At 36.4% G+C, this 24,455-nt stretch overlaps 1 protein-coding gene across 3 annotated transcripts in view; it reads left to right on the forward strand.

Annotated features, from left to right (window-relative positions):
* Nucleotides 1–24,455, forward strand: part of LOC140149040 (cyclin-dependent kinase 17-like) — a 146,840-nt gene that overhangs the window by 17,625 nt on the left and 104,760 nt on the right. For all 3 annotated transcript variants that reach the window (XM_072171187.1, XM_072171189.1, XM_072171188.1), the window contains exon 2: nucleotides 10,077–10,498. In XM_072171187.1, the coding sequence (XP_072027288.1) occupies nucleotides 10,381–10,498 (118 nt within the window). In that variant the 5' untranslated portion in view covers nucleotides 10,077–10,380. The remainder of the gene's footprint in view (nucleotides 1–10,076; nucleotides 10,499–24,455) is intronic.

A 24,455-nucleotide genomic window follows, 5' to 3' on the forward strand; every position in this document is an offset into this window, starting at 1 on the left:
AAAGTGGCTGAGCTTCAAATATAAAATTTAAATTATTATTTGTTATTATTTTTAAGCCATATATGATATTGTAACTCTCGCAAAGGAGGACGTCCTCAATATTTTTCAAAATTCTGTTTTATAATTATACACAATTATAATGTACTTTTTAAAAACTAATATTGCAAAATCAAGACTCTAGGTGCTATAGTTTTGTCAAAATCGGAGATTTTGAATAAAATGCAGGAACCGTCGTTTTTAAATTTATTACAGTGGAAATATACATCATGCGATGTTCATAACACAGTACGTACATGGCATGCAGGACGGTCACACACACACATAAAAGGACCATGCCGTAGCACAACCGATGGAGTGACACGCATTGTCAACATCGGCGCTGGTAGTAAATTCCAATTTTCTTTTGCTTTACCTCAGTTGTACCAGTTGTACTCAGTTTTACCACATGTATACATGTAGGCCTACACATATTTATCTGCTAAATGTAATGGTCAAATTTACTAATTTAGTCAGTAATATCTGTAGGCATCTACAATTGGAATGTTTGGAAAATAATTCATAGATTTAATGCCCACTTAAGTTTGCTCTTATTTTGTGTTTATTTATCCAGTTGTGCAAGGCTGAGTCAACACTTTATTTCATCGTCAACTCCCATTGTATTCATCGTGTTCATGATTCAGTGATTTGTAAACCACACATAACAAAATGTCTGCTTGCTAGTTGAGTCACATGATCATGGGGAACTCCCATGTACATGTATGTACATCAAACATTGTATTAAAACAAAACCTGCTAGTGGATTGGATAGATAAGTGTACATTTAGGCCTATATAATGTTAGATTTATACATTTATGTTTACTATGGTCAACTACAAGAATGATGAAATATAGAACAGTAATTATGTACGGTATGTTATAAAACTAATTGTATATTTTATTTCGTTTCATTAACGTCACTGATGAATCTGTTTTTGCAGGAAAACGATGTGTCATCACTTGATTGCTAGTGTTACATTCAAGTGTTAAAAGTCTTCCTATTGTAATTTTTTGTTTACATCAAAAAACTGGTTCAATTTTTGCAGTAAGTCATGATTGAATATTGATATGATGCGATAAATAACTCATTTAACTGGATCACTTCACATGTAAACATGTTCTAACATTTTTATAAATCCAAGTATATCTTGAATACCGTCAAGTAGGATTTATAGACTCAGTCTGATTCTGAAGTGCACTTCTAGCAATCATTTAAAATGCAAATACTTTTCATCTATCCCAAACTGTGGACTGTGGAGGTGTTTGATGATGAACAAATTTGCATTGATTTATAGTTAGAATTCAGATAAATAAAAGAAATTTAAACCTTACATTCATGTATTATGCATTGGACCTTTGTGTGGGGGTGTGATGTTTTGGGCACAAATAACCCATTTATTTAAATAAATGAATAGACTTCCTGTACTTAGACTCAATATCTTTGATATCTTGTCTGAAAACCTATGAAATCTTTAGTGGAAAGGTAAGTACATGTATGGAGATGTAATATAAACCAAGAATACAATGTTAGGCCTTCATGTAGCATTGCACACTCATGGTGGGTCACAAAATACCCCAACCCCAAATGGTTTTAAGGTAACATTACATGTAGGTGTTAATGGGCTATCATTGCCTTTTTGTTGAAAATTGTCATTGCAAAATGTGTGTGACATTTTCCCAAAATATTCACAAATATTATTTTTCAAATGCTTCATTTTGAACAGATAGCATTTTTACATGAATGTTTTGTTTTTTAGCTTTGTAACTTGCAACATATACCCCATGACATGCTAAATCCATCTAGAAATGGTCAGGCCAGGCCCCAAAAGATAACAATATGGGCCTATGCAGAAATCTAGGCAACCTTTATGTACAGTATTTTGTTTGATGTGCAGGTCTCCAGACTCGAAAGTTCAAATAAAGAAAGCATTTTTGGAGCAGTAGCTACTCATATTATAATGTGAGTGTAAAACTCTTAATAGAAGTACAGTTATGTACCCTCATCATGTTAGTGGGGAAAAATTCATGATATCATAGGTTTTTGCTAACATGTACCACAGGCCCAAGAAAGAAGGTGCTAATTTGTAGCTTTAATATCCTTAAAAAGAGAAACTACCGGTACTGGGTATCAAATACATGTACTCCATAAACCAGAGTAGTTATCCGTTTGTGGTTTGATGTTGCACTCACCGTCAGCTTTTGGCTTCGCCACTCCCCCCTTACAATACATACAAGTAATAAATTGAGTCATTCATCTGAAGAAGAAAAAACAAAACAAAAATGAATGTTTGTTCTAAGATGATGTTAAAACCTTAGTAAATGATCACAATAAGTGTTAAACCGACCAATCAACCATGAAGATCTATAGGGCTGTTCATACTTGACCCAGTCCTTTGCATTTCATATCATACAAATGTGAAGTCATTTGCAATTAGGATTATTCACCATGAATTTTACATCTTTAATGCAAGCTTGATAAGATAAATTACAATAATTATTGTAATTTGTGATCTTTGGAATCCACTCTGATCAATTGCTGTATTCATTAATCACCATGTTAAAAGGCACCTCCTCCATCTTTTATGGATTGAAATCTGACAAAAATTCCATTCCATTATAAGGATGAGGATTCGATTGTGTTGTCTTGATTAAGCATTTGCTTTATTCATTGAGTTGATTTATGATGCGAACGCACGTCTCATTCTTTTAAGTGGAGTTATGCGTAACATGTGACTTTCCGGTTCTGTGTTGGCAATTTAAGTGCCGCAGGTATGCTTATTTTGGCCTTGTTTTATGTGAATAGAAGTATAGAACCACATAGATTTTCAATTAATCTTCGTTAAGGAAACTCTGTATTCAATAATTCATGCCTAGAACTAAATGAAGATTAAGAAATCTTTATCAAATGAAGGTATTTCAGATTTCTTTGTCTGTTGGTTTTATCGACTAACCACATGCTACTGAGGCTAGACACATGAAAATGCAACCAAAAATGTTTTGACCATATTACCATAGTTACCATGGTTACTGGTATTATGTAAATAAGCAAGTCCAAAACTAGCCTGTGGATAGACTATGAATTCTACAGTGGATACAAGATTGCACCAAATATGAAATAACTCTAATATCAACATCTGCATTTTGGTGATAATGTGAGGTGATCATGGTGATGTGATGATGAGCCTGTCTGTCAGGTTATAAGTGAATTACAAAGACATGCAAAGTGCTTATTATCTTTTTGCAAAAGCGGGTAATTGAACATTGATAAGTGATTATTACAGATTAATAATTAATGTGGGTTCAGAAGTGATGTGGATGAGATATGAGCAAAGGACTTCCTCCTCATGTGTTCTCTAATAACATCTCCATTTATGAAATGTTGGTCATCACAATTTAGTTGGAAGAATTTTAGCATGTTTCTTGCTAGGTGCTGTATTCACTCAATTGGGCTACTTTGAAATGGTTTGACTTGCCTCCCAAAAAGTCACCACCTGTTGTTGAAAACTGAGCATGTTGTAACTTAAGAGCCAGTCTCCCTTATTATGTACCCAAATCAGGGGGGTTGTGATACAAAAAAAAATAGAATTTTCTCTAAAAAATAATTTTGGTACATATTAGCACCAACAACTCACATGTAAAATATGAGCGTGCACAGCGCCTCGCTCAGCTTGAAAAATTCTTGAAATTTCAGCCTCTCTGAGCCTTACTTGCAAATGGTAAACTTTGGAGGTGCATAACATCGTATGCCATCATCATCCCAACCTGCATTTTGCATTTTTTAAAGTACCAAATGGTTACATTACAAAAACCAAGAAAAAATTGGGATCTTGATGGCGACAAAATCAGCAAATCCAATGATTTGATGAAAAGCGCCTCGTGCAAACTTCAAAGCATCATAACGGCTGCGCCATCAAGATCCCAAGTCCGAACAAGTTTGAAATTAAAGACCCCATGGCAAGTTTCATTTTTCAGCAAAAATTTTTTGGGATTTCGTTGGCGCACAGTTAACAGAGGTCAAAGCGTCGGCTGTATTCCATAGTGGCGTATAGTGATTTTTGGTCATTTTTTTGAAAATTGGCACATATGTTTTTAATGATGTTCTTTTCATTTTTTCTAAGTCTCATCAGTCATAATTAGCTAATTAATTAGTAATTAATTAATTAAATGTGGCGTATAGTTACAAAGTGACATTTTTTGTATTCCATAGTGGCGTATCGACCATACGCCACTTTTTATACACATTTTATAATTGTGAAATATCGGCAAAAATGAAAAACATCGTATGTCATAGTGGCGTACGCGTATCGGACCTATACGCCACTATGGAATACTGAACGACGAAAAGTAACGCCATAGGGATTACACGGCGAATCGAGGTGGCGTCACGGTTAACGTAAGGTTAGGGTATTGCGTTTTGTTCGCTTTTCCATAGTGACGCATAGTTTTATTGTCAGTTTGCCAGCAATAGTATGTATTTATTTCTTTTGAAAATATATAACAATAAAATCTATTTAGTTTACTACAGAAATTTCACATCATTTACAAAATATAATGAATGTCTGATTTACACAACTCGATTTTAAATTGGCATTTCTTCAAACCCGATTTTCTCGAAAAGTTGTTTATTCAAGGCGCCCACTATACGCCACTATGGAATACGGACGATTTAAGGTCAAAATTTCCTATTTTCGCACATTTTTGCACGCCTGTATTATTGTGCGCCAACGTCACCTGACTCTCCGAATAGGATTTCTTCAAAGAACAGGTAATTCTCTGCAAGAACTGAAAAAATTAGCTTGGGATCTCTTGATCTTCATATTTTTCTGATTTTTTGAAAATGGACTTAGCCTCATTTTGGAGGTCAATTTGACCTCTTTTTCCCACTCGCTGCACAATGTGGGCTTTTTACTGCATCACAAAAGATGCGCCAACAAGATCCCAATTTTATTTTTCATCGTCTAGCTTCTTTGGCGACCAGTAGATAAAACACAAGCAACAGCTAATTGGGATCATGTGGGCGCACTAATATAAAAGAGGTCAAAGGTCAAGCTTTGTGCCAAAGTGATGCATATTTGCCTATGTGCAGCACCGAAAGTGGAACTTTGACCCGCAATAAAAATGTGCGCCAACAAGATCCCATCTTACTTTTTGGATGATTGGATAAAGGGGCTTATGTATAACTGATAACAAGTAAAAAAAAAGTAGGATCATGTGGGCGCACTAATTCAATAGAGGTCAAAGTTCATACTTTGTGCCGAATTGGCATTATTTTGCCTATGTGCAGCACAAAAGTGAAACTTTGACCCGAAATATAAATGTGCGCCAACAAGATCCCATCTTACTTTTTGGATGATTGGATAAAGGGGCTTATGTATAACTAATAACAAGTAAAAAAAAAGTGGGATCATGTGGGCGCACTAATTCAATAGAGGTCAAAGTTCATACTTTGTGCGAATTTTTTTTTTTCAATGGGGATCACCAGACATTGTCTCATAGAAACTTGTGTGAGTGCAGTTCAGATGATGCTGATTCCATCATGGTAGTTGGTGAGAGTAAAAAAAATTTTTGTCAAAATACTTAGTCATATTTTGCAAAATTTGAGTGAAAGGTTGCTGAATTCGGCAACTTTAGGCTAAAAATCGTTTAATTTTGTATGAAGTATGAACTTTGACCTCTAATGAATTAGTGCGCCCCTATGATCCCACTTTTTTGTCTCGCCTGATAAGGCAGGAGACTATATAATCACTTTTCCGTATGTGTGTATGTATGTGGGTGCGTGCGTGCGGGGGTGTGTGTGTATGTGACAAATTTGGTTAAAGTTTTGGTTAAAGTTTGCCTTCCGCCTATTTTCTCGGAGACTAGGAGTCGCACATTCCTCAAACTTGGTGGGTGGGTGCACCTTGACCCGAGACAGAACCAGTTTGTATTGGTTAGTGGTTCAAGGTCACTGAGGTCATCCAGGGGTCATCTTAGGTCAAATTAGTAAAACTGTCGATGGGTATGAAACCTGGTGGATACAGTCAACATTTAAAGCCAAATTTTTGGAAGGTCATTTCGAGGTCACCAGAGGTCATCTGAGGTCAAATTAGTAAAAACTGTCGTATGGGCATGAAACTTGGTGGGTACAGTCAACATTTAAAGCCAAATTTTTGGAAGGTCATTTCGAGGTCACCAGAGGTCATCCAAGGTCAAATTAGTAAAACTGTTGTATGGGCATGAAACTTGGTAGGTACAGTCAACATTTAAAGCCAAATTTTGGAAGGTCATTTTGAGGTCACCAGGGGTCATCGGAGGTCAAATTAGTAAAAATTGTCGTATGGGCATGAAACTTGGTGGGTACAGTCAACATTTAAAGCCAAATTTTTGGAAGGTCATTTCGAGGTCACCAGAGGTCATCTGAGGTCAAATTAGTCAAAACTGTCGTATGGGCATGAAACTTGGTGGGTACAGTCAACATTTAAAGCCAAATTTTTGGAAGGTCATTTCGAGGTCACCAGAGGTCAAATTAGTAATAACTGTTGTATAGGCATGAAACTTGGTGTGTACAGTCAACAATTAAAGCCAAATTTTTGGAAGATCATTTCGGGGTCACCAGGGGTCATCTGAGGTCAAATTAGTAATAACTGTCATATGGGCATGAAACTTGGTGGGTACAGTCAACATTCAAGCCAAATTTTTGGAGGTCATTTTGAAGTCACCAGGGGTCATCCGAGGTCAAATTAGTAAAAACTGTCGTATGGGCATGAAACTTGGTGGGTACAGTCAACATTTCAAGCCACATTTTTGGAAGATCATTTCGGGATCACCAGGGGTCATCTGAGGTCAAATGAGTAAAAACTGTCGTATTGCCATGAAACTTTGTGGGCAACATTTAGAGCCAAATTTTTGGAAGGTCATTTCGGGTTCACCATGGGTTGTTGCAGGTTCATTTACTTCTATCAAAAGTAATCGCGAAAGCAGGCGGTTGCGAAATTCATTTACTTCTACTGAAAGTAATCGCGAAAGCATGCGGTTGCAAAAGCAGGCGAGACTCGTGGTTCGAGAACCGCCTTTTTTTTACTTGTTATCAGTTATACATAAGCCCCTTTATCCAATCATCCAAAAAGTAAGATGGGATCTTGTTGGCGCACATTTTTTATTGCGGGTTAAAGTTCTACTTTTGTGCTGCACATAGGCAAAGTAATGCCAATTCGGCACCAAGTATGAACTTTGACCTCTATTGAATTAGTGCGCCCACATGATCCCACTTTTTTTTTTTACTTGTTATCAGTTATACATAAGCCCCTTTATCCAATCATCCAAAAAGTAAGATGGGATCTTGTTGGCGCACATTTTTATTGGGGGACAAAGTTCCACTTTCGTGCTGCACATAGGCAAATATGCATCACTTTGGCACAAAGCGTGACCTTTGACCTCTTTTATATTAGTGCGCCCACATGATCCCAATTAGCTGTTGCTTGTTTTTTTTTTTTTTTTCGCCAAAGAAGCTAGACGATGAAAAATAAAATTGGGATCTTGTTGGCGCATCTTTTTGATGCAGTAAAAAAAGCCCACATTGTGCAGCGAGTGGGAAAAAGAGGTCAAATTGACCTCCAAAATGAGGCTAAGTCCATTTTCAAAAAATCAGAAAAATATGAAGATCAAGAGATCCCAAGCCAATTTTTTCAGTTCTTGCAGAGAATTACCACTTCTTTGACGAAATCCTATTCGGAGAGTCAGGTGACGTTGGCGCGCAATAATACAGGCGTGCAAAAATGTGCGAAAATAGGAAATTTTGACCTTTGACCTCTGTTAACTCTATGCGCCAACGAAATCCCAAAAAATTTTTGCTGAAAAATGAAACTTGCCATGGAGGTCTTTAATTTCAAACTTGTTCGGACTTGGGATCTTGATGGCGCAGCCCGTTATGATGCTTTGAAGTTTGCACGAGGGCGCTTTTCATCAAATCATTGGATTTGTTGATTTTGTGCGCCATCAAGATCCCAATTTTTTTTTTTTTTTTTTTGTAATGTAACCATTTGGTACTTTAAAAAAATGCAAAATGCAGGTTGGGATGATGATGGCGCATGATGTTATGCTCCTCCAAAGTTTACCATTTGCAAGTAAGGCTCAGAGAGGCTGAAATTTCAAGAATTTTTTCAAGCTGAACGAGGGCGCTGTGCACGCTCATATTTTACATGTGAGTTGTTGGTGCTAATATGTACCAAAATTATTTTTTAGAGAAAATTCTATTTTTTTTTGTATCACAGATGGGTACATAATAAGGGAGATTGGCTCTTAACTTAACTACATGGTGGTAATTTCTAGGTTTTTGTCTTAAAAATACTGAATTGCTAGTTTCTAAGTATTTTGTTATCACTTTATTGATTGATCTTGAAATACAGGAATTAAAGCAAGTGATTGTCTACATGATTTGCTTTTGATTTGCTTTTAACAACAGTGGCTCTATGCTGCGAGATATACTTGAGTCCTGATGGGACCAGTCTCAAACAAAATGCTCAAGGCAGGCTTAAAAGGCTTTTAAGCATACTGGCCTAAATGGAAAGAAAAGAGAAACGCAGATTTGAAGATAAAGATATAGGGTAAGAAGTCTGAGTCCAATTTAAGTCCCAAAATGGCTTTTGGGTGCCTTTTCCCTTTCAGTATCTTTTCTCTTTCAGTAGAGATATGCTTTAAGTGCCATCTGCTGCTGCCTTGGTGTGGTGGTCTGAAAAATTGTGGCAACCCTTATGGCAAGTGGAGAATGCCATGAGGATTGAATGAGAAGCTTGATCTATCAGCCTTACCTGGGAAAGTTAATTATTAACTCATTGTTCAACTGAATCAATGGGTATTTAGTACTCTCATTACGTATGCATCATCTGGGGGTTGTGGACTTGATTATAACATTATTATTTTTACCAAGCTTGACATGTCTGACTTTGATAGATAGGCTGCCTGATGATAGCAATGTAAGGAAAGGAATAAAAACAAATCAGAAAAAATATTCAAATGAAATTGTTAAAATGTTTTTTTTTACCACAGGAATAATTGATAACAAATGTTCATATATTAAAGATCATAAGCTTATTTTTAAAATTTCTTTTCTAAACCATTTCTAGTGATTGGGAAAAATATCAAAAATGTCATGTTTTTACTATATTGTAAGAGAATCAATTCAATGACAAAATATCTAAGCACAATTTGAAATCAAAAATCATACATTTGTTCTTTTTTGTCATAAAGAAGTTGACAAGGTGTTTGACCGATAGTTCAGAAACCCCTGTAGAGTATATCAAGTTGAACCACAAATAATTAGAAGGATTTTTTTACATTCTTGATTTTTCTGGCAAATAACATGAAATACTACATAACCTAGAGCAACAATATGCGGACATTGGCATTCACATAGTGCATGTTAAGTTTGTTATTGGAAGGACGTCACATATAGGAAAATACACCCATAGAATGGCTATTTATTTTTCTTTCCTATTTAAGTGGAAAATTCCCATGCCATACATGTATTTACCAACAAGGCCAAGATAAACAATGAATGATGTGCCTCTCTAAGGTTTCATGTTACACTCCATCCATTTTCAAATGCTAACATGTGCAATTCAAATAAATTTTTAATTGAAAAGACTCAATTTGGAATAAAAAGCATGTGTGCATGCGTGGTGTCTATAGAAGCAAAGTATCGTAATGTGTGGAAAAAAGTATTGCACACAAAAAAGTTAATGTCAAATTTAACTTTCAGGATGAAGTAAATGCACTATATTTTTCCACTTGTAAGAGGATTCTTCTGTCAACTTTTGTGACAGCTATGTCTTTCACAATAGTCACTTGACTGAGTACATAATAGTCTTGCCAGTCAATTTTTTCCTGAACTGTCTAAACAAAATTTGCAGTCACTGCCAGTAGTATGTTTCAAGAAAGTTAGGGACTGTTTTTATAGCACATTATTTGGCAAATAACCAAAGATAAACCTGCATGTTGCCAAGTTTAATAGGAAAGAAATATCAGTAATTATTTGTTATATATTTTGTTTGCTTGTCTCACAGGGCCCACACAGAAACCACATTTTGTGAAACTCTTTCCACCAATCCTGTCAAGATGGGAGGACTACACAGGTAGCAGGGGGTAAACACCATACCAAACTTGGGATATATCAAGCACCGAGGGGATAGAGCTGTATTTCAACATCATCTGGAGTCAGTGGATATAGTCCTCAGCACGGACATACATGTAGGAGCATCCCTTTTGGAAATAATATTATCTTCACATCAGCGCTGCCTTATGTGTAATTTTATATGGACCAATTCTCGGACGAATTGAGTAACTACTAGATTTTAATTTATTACAATCATGAAGAGGTTAAAACGAAGATTGTCACAAACATTTCGCAACTCAGTGATCGAGGACTCACTGTCTGAGTTGACAGAGAGTATGAGTATAGAAGAGAATGGAATTAAGGAAAAGGAAGGTAAGTTTGTTTAAGGTGAAGAAAGCAGGGCTGTCAACTCTCACGCATTGGCCGTGAGTCTCACGCATTGGGGCACTTTCTCACGGTCTCACGCCAAGGTAGTATAATCTCACGCCTAGGTAGTAAATCTCACGCAAAATGAGTAAAATCTCACGATCGTCATGAATAATTTGTTACTCCTACCCCCGCTTTTCACTGTCTCGGCGCCGTGGCTCAAATAATCATGGTACAAAATAAACATTGGAGTCGGCAAATCCCGGTACGCCTCTGTCTCACGCCAAGCAATTCCAAAAAGTTGACAGCCCTGGAAGAAAGACAGAATGATATTTTCTTGTGTTAAATGCGTATCATTATGATCTGGTGATGTGATGCCCTGGTAAATAAATATACAGGATGTCCTTAAATAAGGTAGGTGAACAAAGGTCCAACAAAAATGTTGACAAAAACACTTTGCATCCAAGATAAATATTAGCTAATGTTGCATTGTTCTTGAACCCAAAGTGGTCTTGAGAAATTTGTGTGCCAATCTTGATTGAAAACTGCACATTTTTTACTGGGCTACTTACATATGGGCACTCTGTAAATATATGTAAACACTTACACTTAGCCAGGCATAAGTCTCACTGGGCATCCTTTATGACTGTCTTTAAAAAAAAGAAAGTTTTGTGAATCTAGCAGGTTAAACTGGCAAGACGAGGAGAGTAAACATGAACAAATATGTTACTCACATTTGACAATGACTTCTTTAAGATGTTGGCACAACATCAAAAACCAAATGCCATCGGTATGCATTCGGTACAGTGCCCCTTTTAACACGTCATTTAAAGGTCATTAAATCTGCATGGTGTTTGTGCCCTGTTTGGTTTTGTTTTTGTAATGACTTTGCAAACTAAGGCATTTTTAGAGTATTAACCACCCACCCAATTTATTCCATTTACACTTACCATTTAGTGACAAGTTATGAATTATTTATTCTGAAAAATGCTGAACGCCATCTACTGAAATCCCTTAGTTAATACAGAGTCAAAGCACTTGGAGATTCTAGTTTATTCAGAAACTTGCTGATCTTTTAAACAATTTTAATGTTTTGAAAGTTATCCACTAAATATTGTGAAATTATAATAATTTAACCAGCCCCTGTTGTAAGCCTTTGTCACCATTTTCAACAGGAATTAAAATGCAGTTAATGTACCGTAATGATGTTTTATTCACCCATTGGACGGTTCCGCCATATGCAAGGAGAGCCTCGATTTGGCAGCATGCACAAATGGGAATTGAACCAGTCATATAATTAACATTGCATAAACATGATAAAGTTACGTAATACTTCTGACTATTGCCAGTTCGAGGCTCACCCCGTAATGGCGGAACCATGCAATAAGACAAATTGGAGGTGCACAACATGATCCCCAAGAAAGATTGTGGATGGGTACCAACTTTAATATTAAGGCCGAATTGGTCAAGGTGGCAGATTTTGTCTCTAATCACAGTGCCCTTATTGATAGGTATATACATGTAGCATTGATCAGGGATGTGATTTGACAGCCTAGGCTAATATAAATTGATACTCGACATGATTCGTGTTGGGTTGTTGTGCGTCATAGACTGTGTAAAAGAACAGTCTATGATATAATGGATGAATCTTTAATGGATTATTTTGTGATCTCTTCTGATAAATGTTTTCTTTTTTACAAGTCTTTACACAAGTTTACTCTTAGCATATTTTAAAAAGCATCACCGGTGCGGCAGCCCTGGGAACATACATAGCAGTACATCAAGCCGGGATGTCAAGACATCCTGGCCCAAGCTATGGACGATTAGACGTACAAGCATGACATGACGGTTGACTGTTTTCCCCTGTGGCTGTTCGGCGCGGCATTCGCCGTTACCGGTGAATGAATTGGTTTGGTAGGCCTATCATAATGAAACAAATAATCACTGGAACTTGCAGAGTTCTTTCACATTTTACTTGTAACACCATGCTGAACTGCAATTAATTGTGTTCTGTTTGGTCATTATTGTAAAATACAATCATCATTCATCAATTGTTACGTAAGTTCCCAATTAATTGTACTAATAGGCATTTGATGTGTGCAATTTATTTGGATACATCCCGGACATGAAATCCACCTGCAGTACCATTAGAATACAATGCAAGAAAGATGAATTTCTCTCTCTCTGGGTAAATTTAGCAACAGCTGTTGATTCTGGTACATGGCAGGTTGGTGTGACTTGCAGGATATTGATGGAAATAAAAAAGGATGGGCCTCCTTCTTCGCAGGCTCATGATGTATCTTTGGTAGAATTGAAATAGCATTGATGAGAGATGAGGAGTAAAGCTAGTAAAGCATCTGATATCACCTTTCATGTCAGTGTCTCACAGCACATACTCATGTGCATTGTGTGGATTTATATCATGGCTGTCCATCAACGGCTGCGTGCGTTGAAGCCCAGCGCTTGAATGACAGCCAATTTGTACCTCGTGTTTTTTAGCGAGTTGATGTTTAGCCAATCCGAAAAGACGTACTATTAAGTTGTCGCCAGACGGTTTGTTTAGCGACGAAGGAGTGACAAATTCGGCTGGGACCGAGACTGCATTAGATCCTCATGAAATGACCATTATTTATTGTTATGACTGTTTATGACATTAGTCAACAAATTATGCAGATCCGATGTTGCATTTAACAGCATTTTGATATGGCAGTCATGTCTATAATCATGATAATCTAGACAGTGCACAATCTGAGGTTACTGTTCCGAACCCAGGCTACTTTTTGTACAGTATTACAAATTAACAATATCAAGATAAATAAGCAAGATCAGTGCAGAGTTTATTAAAAGGGCATTTTGTGATCCACAGCCTCATCCCCCACTTTTCTCAAAAAAAGTTGAGATTTTTATATCACTGGAAACCTCTGGCTACATAATGTTTATGTACAAAATATTTCTTGCAGATTTATTCGTTTAGCAAAGATATCGTGAAATTTGAATTTCGTTCTGGTGCACCAGAACGAAATTACAACGCCTTGTCTATGGAGCAGTGTAATACACATAATCATGCATAACTCGCGAACGCAAAAATCGGAATCAACTGGAATTTTGGGAATAGGTTTTTTTCGTGGATATCTAATGAAAAATTACATAAATAGAGGATGCTAGGATCACGAAATACTCCTTTAATACTTGCATGAAAAACTTTCATTAGCTTTAAGTGCTACACGCAGTATGAGTTCTAAACACACTGCACAAATAAATTAATATGTTTAATTGTTTTTAATTGATAGTCATTTCTATTTGTTTTAATATTAATAAATGAATGTGACATGTATCAGTAATTCTGGGAAAGGATGCTGAACTTGTTGCTTTTGCATGAGTGATAATTACAAAACAGATGTGAGCACGAAACATATAGTCATACAGGCTATATCAAAATGATCGTTCTCCAGCATGAGATCCACCTATACATTGTAATGTTTCAATTAATCTTATAAAGAGCTTCAAAACTGTTAAGTGTGGTTATTTCATGATGATCCCATGTTGCATTTGGTAGAAGCATGCTTCTTAACAAACATCAAAACTGATGTTATTTATTTTGATACAGCCTGTACATATATGTGATGCGATCAAGCAAAATCAGTCGTAACTCAGAAATATTAAATTTTCAGTTTCTTATAGAATAGTAAAAAGCATTTACAAATCTTGATTTTGCAGAAAACCCCATTGAAATTGAACAACCAGTTCCAAAGATATGAGCAATTAAAGAGTTTCTAAAACAAAAGGAAAAAAAGGAAATATTTCCTTTGTATGGCTATGTCTCAAAATCAATATTTCTGAGTTCCAACTGATTTTGCTTGATCGCATCACATATACATACATTGCAAAAATCATCATCCTTGAATTAATGAATAGCATCAACAAGGATGTAACAACTTCATGTTATATGACAAACAACAGTTCTTATGTGTGTGGAAAGACTAATTATTAGTCACTGAAAGTATACCACAGCACAGCTGTGTGTGTATGGTGTAATACAGAATACTATAAGCATGGTATTTTCCCGGCATTCAAATTTCACGTCTTGGAACCTATGGTCTTTTTTTTTTCAACATGAAGTTTTCCTAAAGTTATACATTTCCTTGAATTCTTTTGACCATTTGTAATTATGTTTCAAAAATTTGATGCAGTCATTTGTGGTTGTAAGTGTAACACCAGGGATATGGGTCTCATATTCCTTTAAAAACCAAATTGGGAAAAAATCATCAAAAAAAATAAAATTTTGTATAAAAAAGGAGCAGAATTGCAAGTGTTTACCTCATTATCTGTTATAGATCTAAAAATACATTGGTTTTGTACATATTTCTATATTTTTATTTCTTTTTTAATTTTTTTACCCCAAATGTCAAAAATACGCTTTTGGAGCCAAAATATGTGATTTGTGCTGCAAAATGTGTATTTGTAGCAGCCCTAGTATAGGAAGAAAAAATATTTACGAGCTTGACAATGTCGCAAATCAATTGCACTCGCGAAATTTGTTAAATTGTCATGGACGCGTAGTCGCGTACATTTAGGAACTTGCTTTACATTATGAACCATTTACATTATCATTTTCACATACACTGTAGACAGAGATTAAAATTTGGCACTGTATAATCAAATTTAGTAGATCCTTCTAGCCTGGCAGCTAATATTTCTCCTCTCATGAGGCAAGATGCCAATCTCAAAGAAAGGGAGAGAAGGTAATGTGGTGCGGATATTTACTCTGTACAAATTATTTAAAAGTTAACACCTTTTATTTTACTTATTTACAGCTAATTTACCATCTCCAGTCTGCAATCTTTGTAAAGACTATTTGTGTACCTCTATGCGACAGTACCTACCTAACTAACCATAATGGTTTGTATGTAAATAGGACAATATTAATTGTTTTACATGCCTACTGTACAACAAAAATAGCTGAAAGGCTGCCTATTTATACGGAGATGTATTATGTATTGTTACTGTTTTTAAGGCAGTGAATTTGTATTAGTCAGTTAACATTGCCAATTACAAACTGGTTTGTTAATTGGTTTTCACTCCTGAAAGAATGAAAGCAGCATGTGCGATCCATGATTTGTGCTCTGTGAAAAGTGTGAATCAATATAATATAATTTACTCATTTTTTCAGTGGCATTTTGTGACAGCACAGCCAATCATTACTGCGGTCATTACTTAAAACTGAAATATTTCTTCATTTTCTGAGAAAAGTGTATGTTCCTGATCTATTAAACAATCAATTTTGACTCAATATATGGGGCTGATTGTCCCTCTCCCAGCATCATATTTTAGGTTCAGGTAATTCATCAGTGGCATGTATGGCTCATGCAGGGAGGTGTTATGTGGCCGACTTATTTTAACCATGATCGAGTCTGCACGATAGCAGACGTGGCTCGGTTTTTTTATTCTGTTGAACCGGAGTGTAGGAGTAGAGTACCTGGATAGCTAGCCAGCATGTGATTGTGTTTTATGTTTACTAGTACATAACATTTTACATCGATACCTAGGTGGGTTGCTGTGCTAGACCATGGGTTAACCCTTTTTTGTTACAAACCGCAATGTGTGAAATAATTGAAGTGACAGTTCCTTTCTTGTTAATATGAATGTTGAAATTGATCTACAAGCAAGTAATTATTATTAGGTGATGCATTATTTATTATGTTTGATTGTTTGTTTTCAGTTCATCATTCTTGTGATGTTTTCTTATGTTCAACTCCAGGGTTGAATCTGTCAAAATATGAATATTTAACAAATAACAACAAAACATAACACTTAAAAATAAAATCAATTACATGCCCGTAAAATTCAATGTTGTCCGAGTTGGCCAGTGTCTTTCCATTTATTAATTCACTGAAGCAAAGTATCTACAACCTGAAGATGAGATGTGAATGGCCTCTACAAAGAACAAGTACAAAACAACTTGGATAATAGTGTCCACATAGGTTTTTGATCAGGGCACATATAAATAGATATGCTCATGGCATTTTGAAATTCACAATTTGGAACCTTTCTTCAGCATTTCAATTCAGACATAATACATTAAAAAAATAATAGCAATGATTATGGAGATTCAGATTCAATACGAAGATATAAATTGAAAGCAATTCAGCTTTTATCATTTTACTTAAGTCGTACTTTGGCAGGCATCCCATAGCGTATCCAACTGCTGCATGCATCAAAATTCTGCCTATTTCCTTTGCTTTTTTCATAGTATAATGAGATTGCCATGAATTTGTATGGTTGTACATAAAACATATTATGAATTCACAAAAGTACTTATTACAGAGCGAGGCAGGAAGCTGTGGTATGCTAACAAAATATCAGGAGGTCTTTTTAGAATTTAGTATTGTTCTTTAGCATCTTGTTTCATCTGATCCAAGCAATAAGATGATTTTGATCTGCATTTTAGTCTAATTATGCAGAATATATTTCAATCCAGCCTTATGTTCTTATGCCGCAGTATGGTGATATTTGCATTTTTTTGTCTTCGATTTCCAAATACATAATATTGCCTTGGTATGCTATTGGAACACTTTTTTCTTGCATCCCACTCCCCTTTGTACAAAGTTTGAGTTCTGAATAGTACGGCAGATTGTGCTATATTTCTACACCATTGCTTGCAGGGGATTAGGTTATTTTGCACTTTCCATATATGCATTGGGCCTTAGTAAAAATGTCCCAACCAATTTCGCTCAAGATGGTGGATGTTGCTATAAACATAGAAGTAAGAGCTGGCCTGCTGTATTCAATGGGCAAGTGCCAGCTGATTGATCCCAGATATTATGGAAATATCATGGCATTTAATAATCAGTGCTTCATTTTGTTCATGGCTTTAAAAATGAATCAACATAAAATGAATCTACAAAACAATGTAAATGCTTAATTGGGAAAACATTTGATAAATAATGCACAAATGTTTTTATTATTACTATTAGGCATTTATTACTTGACTTTTAATTGCATGTTCGTTCATACTGCAAAAGTCGAGTTTGAATTCAATAAAAGTTGCTCCAGGTCGTCATTTAGAGTCATTTAGAAGTCGAGTATCTGAAGTCGAAGCAAAACATGACCTTGTTTACACACAAGAAAAGTTCAGTTGACTTATGTTGACCACAGGTATATCTGTGTGTCGACTTATTTAGGCACTGTGGGGTCAATCACAAGTCCAAAGTGTAAAATGAATGTTTATGTTTGGATTTGTACATGCATGTAGTCCAGTGCTTTTATAGTTGTTTGAGTGGCGATTCAATTTGACTAATGGTTCATATTAAACAGGAAGCCATATTGACCACTGTCAGTCTGTATTGATTCATAAGGGAGGTACATTAGGAAGTTGAAAACAATTGATGATGTCAAATATGCCGCTTGTCTTCTCTGTACTTTATTTCTTATATTATAAATAACTTTTAATTAATAGGTTCTTTAATATACATACTGACAGCATCTTGTTTTTAGTCTCCTTTATCTCAATATTAGATTTATAATAATGCAATGATGAAAAAGCAGTTCTAAGTTATATTTATACTAATTGCCTATTGAGGTTTGATTCATGGTGAACTTTTGACATTTCATATGGATTAGTTTGTTTGATCAATAATGTTATGGTTGGAAGAATAATGGAATATTTTGGTTCATGTTATTTACACCACAGTGGTTTTATAATTGAAATAGTGTGCTAGTGTTGAGTGGGCCCACATTTAATACTAAACAATAAATATCACTGATTTCTTTATAAAATTATGTTTAAATTAGAAGAATTTTTTGACTTCAACACTACTTAAAATTTGATCGCTTACGGGCGCTTTCACAGTACCAACTGCGCCCTCAGCCGGATGTTATGGCTCTGATGGTTTATGGCTTGTTGACAACCTTCGATGACGTCACACTATTAGAAGATGACGTCAAAGGTGTTGTCCGCGGCCCCCTGGTGGTCTTGGGTATGAGTAGGTTGTCCCAAACTGGATCTAAATCCAGACCAGTGTCTCTGTTCAAGTTGGGTCCTTTTTCCTGATGTGTATGGCTTCTAGGACCCTTCTGGAAAATTCTTTGGGTTCTTTTTCCAGCACATTTACGTTTTCCCAGTCTATTTGATGGGTGTTTTTGCTCCTGGAAATATGCTCATGTACAGCAGATTTGGAACCGGCAGCCTTTGATTTATGTTCAGATAGCCGTTTTTCCAACTTTCTACCTGTTTCACCAATGTACATAGCATCACAGTCTGAACAGGAGATTTCGTAAACGGTCCCTGACTGTTTTAATTTGTCTACTTTATCTTTCGGTGACACAAGTGTTTGCCGGAGTGTGCGGTATGGTTTAAAGGCTGTGGGAACACCTGCTGTTTTGAATGCTCGGCGAAGCTGCTCAAGTTCCTTCCAAGTAGGGTAAAGTTATTGTGAACCCCTGGAAGTTTCACTATCCGGTTCGTCCTGTGAAGCTGATTTTTCACGCTTCTCCTGGGCTCTGAAAAAGGTCCAGTCGCGATAACCGCAGTTTCGGAGCGCTCCTTTTACGTGTTCAATTTCCTCAGCTCTATCTATCCTCCGGATCCGTAACAATTTCACTCCTATAAAGCAATGTCTTGATCACACTTAATTTGTGCTCCAGTGGGTGGTGGGAAGCGAAACTTAAATACTGGTCAGTGTGAGTTGGTTTTCTAAAGATCTTGACCTTCACACTGCCATCGCTAGCCCGCACGATCAGAGTGTCTAGGAAAGGAAGTTGCCCGCCTTCCTCTTCCTCTCTGGTGAACTTAATGTTATTATCTTGCGAATTTATGTGATCTGTAAATTCATCCAGGTGCGAAGTTTTTATAACGCAGAATGTGTCGTCGACATAGCGAACCCACATGCGTGGTGGATGAGGAGCGGATGACAAAGCTCGCTTTTCAAAATACTCCATATACTGCGTTGGCCACCAGGGGACTGCAAGGACTGCCCATTAGCATCCATCCTTCTGTTGGTAGTATTTCTCTCTGAACACAAAATATGTCGTGCTTAAGCAAAAGTTCAAGAGATTGATGATGTCGTCCACCTCTAGATCTTCCGCTGTCCCTACTTTCCAGGTTTCGTCATTTTCCAACAAACTGCGAATCGACAACGAGAGCTTCTTTCACCGGGATAGAAGTGAACAATGCCGACACGTCAAAGGACACTATGGACTCATCAGGCTCTACTTTTAAGTCTTTGATCTGGTTAACAAAGGCCTGAGAATTAACGATGTGATGTTCCTTTTTTCCTATCAAAGGTGATATAATGTCCGCAACAAACCTCGCAAGATTATAGGTCACAGCACCGATGCTTGACACTATGGGTCTTAACGGTGCCTCGGCTTTATGTATCTTTATGAGACCATAAAATCTGGGAACATCAGCTACGGTAGGATATAAGTCCCAATATGTCTTGCTAGTTATCGCACCTGTTTCTTTGAGTTCTTTCAGCAACTTGATAAGTCTGCTTTGAAATTTCTGAGTGGGGTCTTTTTTCAGAGTCTCATAGACACTTTTATCTTGCAGTAGAGCTAAAGCTTTCTCTTCATACACTGAATTGTCTATCACAACAGTTGCTCTTCCCTTATCAGCTGGCAAGATTTGGATGCTTGTGTCTTTCTTTAAAGATTCAACCGCCGATCGCTCAGCCTTATTGATATTGCTTACCGGGGGTTTAGCATTTTTTGCAATATTCACAACACGAGCACGTAATTCAGCCGCTTTATCGCTTGCAATTTGTTTACATGCACTTTCAGTGGCAACTACAATCTCATTGATGGGCAAACTTTCTGGACTTACCGCGAAGTTAAGACCGCGTTCTAACACATTAACTTCCGCCGCGTAAAGCTTCCTAGATGACAAATTCACCACCCACTTGTCTTTACTCCTCTTATCCGCTGTAAAACCGTCTTTACCCAAATTATCGGCGTTCTCTTTCTCTGTTTTTAAACGTCCAAACTTCCGAATTTGGCGATCCTTTACCAGGTCATGTTCTCGCTTCTGCGCATGGGCGATAAACTCCGAGACTCTCAACCATGCTGTTTCCGTAATAAACCGCGTAATTTGGTTTCTAATTCTTGATGTTTTTGCTTTAAAATATCCAAAGTAAAATTATTTTGCCGTATCCGCCGTTGAGTAAAGATCTTTGTGCTTTTTGGATGATATTTCTCGCATCGAAATACTTTCACTTCCGGGTCGGCAGACGGAGATATTTTGGTGTCACACGATTATTAAAGCACGCCAGGTTAAATCGTAAATGATTCTTGAACCGAGCGAGTTTGAGTGATGTTTTTCAAACTGTCTAACAAGCAAGGCAATCACTGCCGAATTCAGTCTTGATATAAAATTGTAAATTCATACGTAGTGGTATAATTTAAATTAGAAGAATTTTTGACTTCAACACTACTTAAAATTTGATCGCTTACCGGGAGCGCTTTCACAGTACCAACTGCGTCCTCAGCCGGATGTTATGGCTCTGATGGTTTATGGCTCTGATGGTTTATGGATTATGTTTGTTTGATATTGCACAAATAGAATTTTGCCTGATATGAAGTAAAGTAATAAAAGATTAAAATAAAATAAATAAATACATAAAAAGAAACAAAAACAAATCATATAAACTATAAAATATAATCAAATATAATCAAACATAAATACAATCAAACAAATACTAAACTAAGCTAAATTAAATAGGTTAGGTTAGGGTAGGTTAGATTAAAAATTGAATTACAAAAACAATCTTACAATAAAATTCCTGGGATCGATTACCGAATAGGGCGCAACACTACTAGTCTTATTACAAGACTGCCCTTACCCTAAACCCTAACCATAAACTCCGTAAACGAGGACTGGACTCAAGTCTAGCAATTTGCACCCTACTCGATAATTGTACCCATCTCCTGCAATATCATATTTTCCTCAAATAGTCCCAAGATTTTTTTTTAATTTGCAAATTCTTGCAATTTGAAATTGACCAAACGAATGTCTAACCGTGAAATAATTGCGAGTGTCTAGTCCCTGGACAGCATACTAGTATGCAATTTCCATGTTATAAAATCAATGAGGTCAATATTATTATTCAAGCCTAACAAACCATATGTTAATGTGGCATTACTAATACCATACACTAGTATGCTATACTCAGACAAGCTTCAGACATAACATTTACAACAGGGACAAATTTCTGGGTGATTCATTAATGGACACAGACGCCTAGCCAGTCTGAACATACGTTCTGAGAGGGGAAAAGCCTGGGCAAGATGGAAATTTGTTCCAGACAGGGGGCACAGGATCCACAAGGGGTTGATTAACATCTATCAATGCAAGAGGGGGGAATCAATTTGTAAGTGTCTTCCACCTGCCCCTCCCTCTTGTCTCATAATACATGGTACATTATAATTTAGCTAACATGTACACAATCATTGCAAGCAGGATAATTTGAAATAAGTCATAATTCTTAACGATCATCATCAAAAGTTAGTTTTTTCTGACAAACAGAAGGTCTTGGCATGATTTATTTTGAAGCAGAAAACATTAAAATACAAAGGAATCTTTTGTCCATAGGAGCATCTTTTCTCATTACCCAGTAAATTTTGTTCCTGATTTGATTCCATATCAAAATTGCTGGAGCAATACAACCTCTAAGGCTTCAATAACAGAATATGAAAAAATCTGAACACTTTTAACATCAGGCGAGTCATTTTGTTAGATTACATCGGAATTATGTAATAATTGTTTTTGGCCCATCAGGACATAACAATTAAAATGTACAATGACCATATTGGACTTAATTTACCTACATGTATAAATAAGAGCCCCTGCAGAATGTTTGAGTGACAAATGTCTACAAGTCCCCTTTTTTATGCACCTGTACAACCATGATCCAATTGCATAACTTCTGGAAGCATCGCCATAGATTTAGAAAGTTTTTGGTTGGTTTTAGACGCTTTTTATTATTATTATAACCACACTATTTCTCAGTTTTGACTAGCATTGCATTTAGCTTTATACAGTGCTCAATGTACTGGTCAATCTCTATTTTTCTTGAGGGGAAACTGCACTCAGCAATGTTTATTCTCTAACATTTATCCCATATGTTAACAGCCCACATTGCTATGAATGTGAACGAGTTTTGCATGTCACAATTTTTTATGATATTTTTGTGACCTGATATCACACTTCCAGGTTTGGTATTGTTTCTAGCTGGAGAGAAAAGCAAAACTTACTAAGTTTTCCTGTCAATATTTGGATTGAAAGTTTTTAATTACCATGCCGATTTTGGGGCTCGAGCAAACTGGCATATGAAATTTTGAGAGAGAAAAAAATCAGGACTTAGCGGGGATTGAACCTGGGGATTGAACTCCGATAGCTGAATTACTGGTCCAGAGTAAACCACCGCACTACCTGAGTTCACAGTTGGTACTCGGGAAATCTCAACTAAAGTCCCCATTATAACTCTCGAGATCACTGTGTCTAAGCGGCCAATTATAATATTAAATAATGAAGAAGGAGGTGGCCTATACGCCCTAGCAGGGCATGCGAGACACAAATAATATATGTGAGGATCTGAAATAAATAATGCAAGCCTGAGAAATTGTGTTTTTTAATGGTTGAAAATGGACACAGAAACACAGTAAGTAGTAGCTGATGTTTATGCTGACCAGAATTGAATGCTTGGTGGAACTGGTCAGCGTAGTGCTAGGAGTAGGCTACATGTTGTAGGTATATGGACAAGTGGTAGGAGTATGGAAAATATTTATGGAATTTTTATCGATGTTAGCATACATAAGTGTAATTAACTCACACAAGCAGCAATAGATCCAATGAATAATTATCACTGGTTAATAGTAATAGTCATGTTCTCAGAGGCATTGCACCTGTATATAATCGCTGTAGATACCATAAACAGGTGGGCTGTAAGCCACATAATTAGTTGGCCAGTTTGTTCAGCAGGATAAAATACCAGTGCAAAGTACAATAACCTGCAGAATTTGACCAGGGTGCAAACTTTACAACCCTCATCATGCTCATAGAGCTGAAGTGGACAACTCAAACAGGAAAAATTCTTTGTGTTATTTATTCAACCATGATTCCAACCTTGTAAATATGTAAACATGTCATTGTAAATTTTTGTAGAAAATAATTATTTGCTTGATCGCTCACAAAACTGAATTTCCTGGGGGGAGGGGTCAAAACATTTGTTCTTTACCATTTGTTTTGTTTTGCAAATGATCCTATTAACTATCACCAAAATCTGTCAAAATTGTTCACTTTTGTTTTCCACTTACCTCGTTACAATTTTTTCAGTAAAAATCAATCCACTTCCTCCCCCCCCCCCAAAAAAAAACACAGCTGATTTTATGCATGTAGCACAAAAATAGTAAAAATAAAACGCATAAAATCTGGGTCGGTCAGGCCGGCAGATCAGATCAGTTTTCTTCTTCGTCTTAAAGGTGTGTAACCTGATCGACAGCCTCATGCCCCCATTTTATCCTATAAAAATGGATATTTAGGCATCAGAAACTTGTAAGCTCACATTTTCTCATGATCCCAGTGACATTTTATACCTGAAATATGTTCGGTTTAGATGTAACATCTGCCATCAGTGGCCATCACCATACTGTTCTATAATCTATGGACCATTGTGAAACATGTTCTTGATGCTTATAAGAAAACCACAATTTAACTCAAAACTTCTGACCACCCACCTTTTGAATAAGAAGTTGTGTGCATTTGGTGTCCTATCCTGTTTTGCTTTTTTGACCTTTTCAGAAGAAACTATTATCAAACTGCAAAATGATAATGATGATGAAATTCAACTGTCTGGTCCAAAAAGTACGGATGGCCTTTAACTGCAGCTTAACCTTTCCAAGTTCATTATTCATAGTGATGTTGTTATTGCAAATGCAATCAATATATAAAGGTCTCAAAATAATATTG

This window comes from Amphiura filiformis, chromosome 3 (assembly GCF_039555335.1).
Source record: "Amphiura filiformis chromosome 3, Afil_fr2py, whole genome shotgun sequence".
Lineage (NCBI taxonomy): Eukaryota > Metazoa > Echinodermata > Ophiuroidea > Amphilepidida > Amphiuridae > Amphiura > Amphiura filiformis.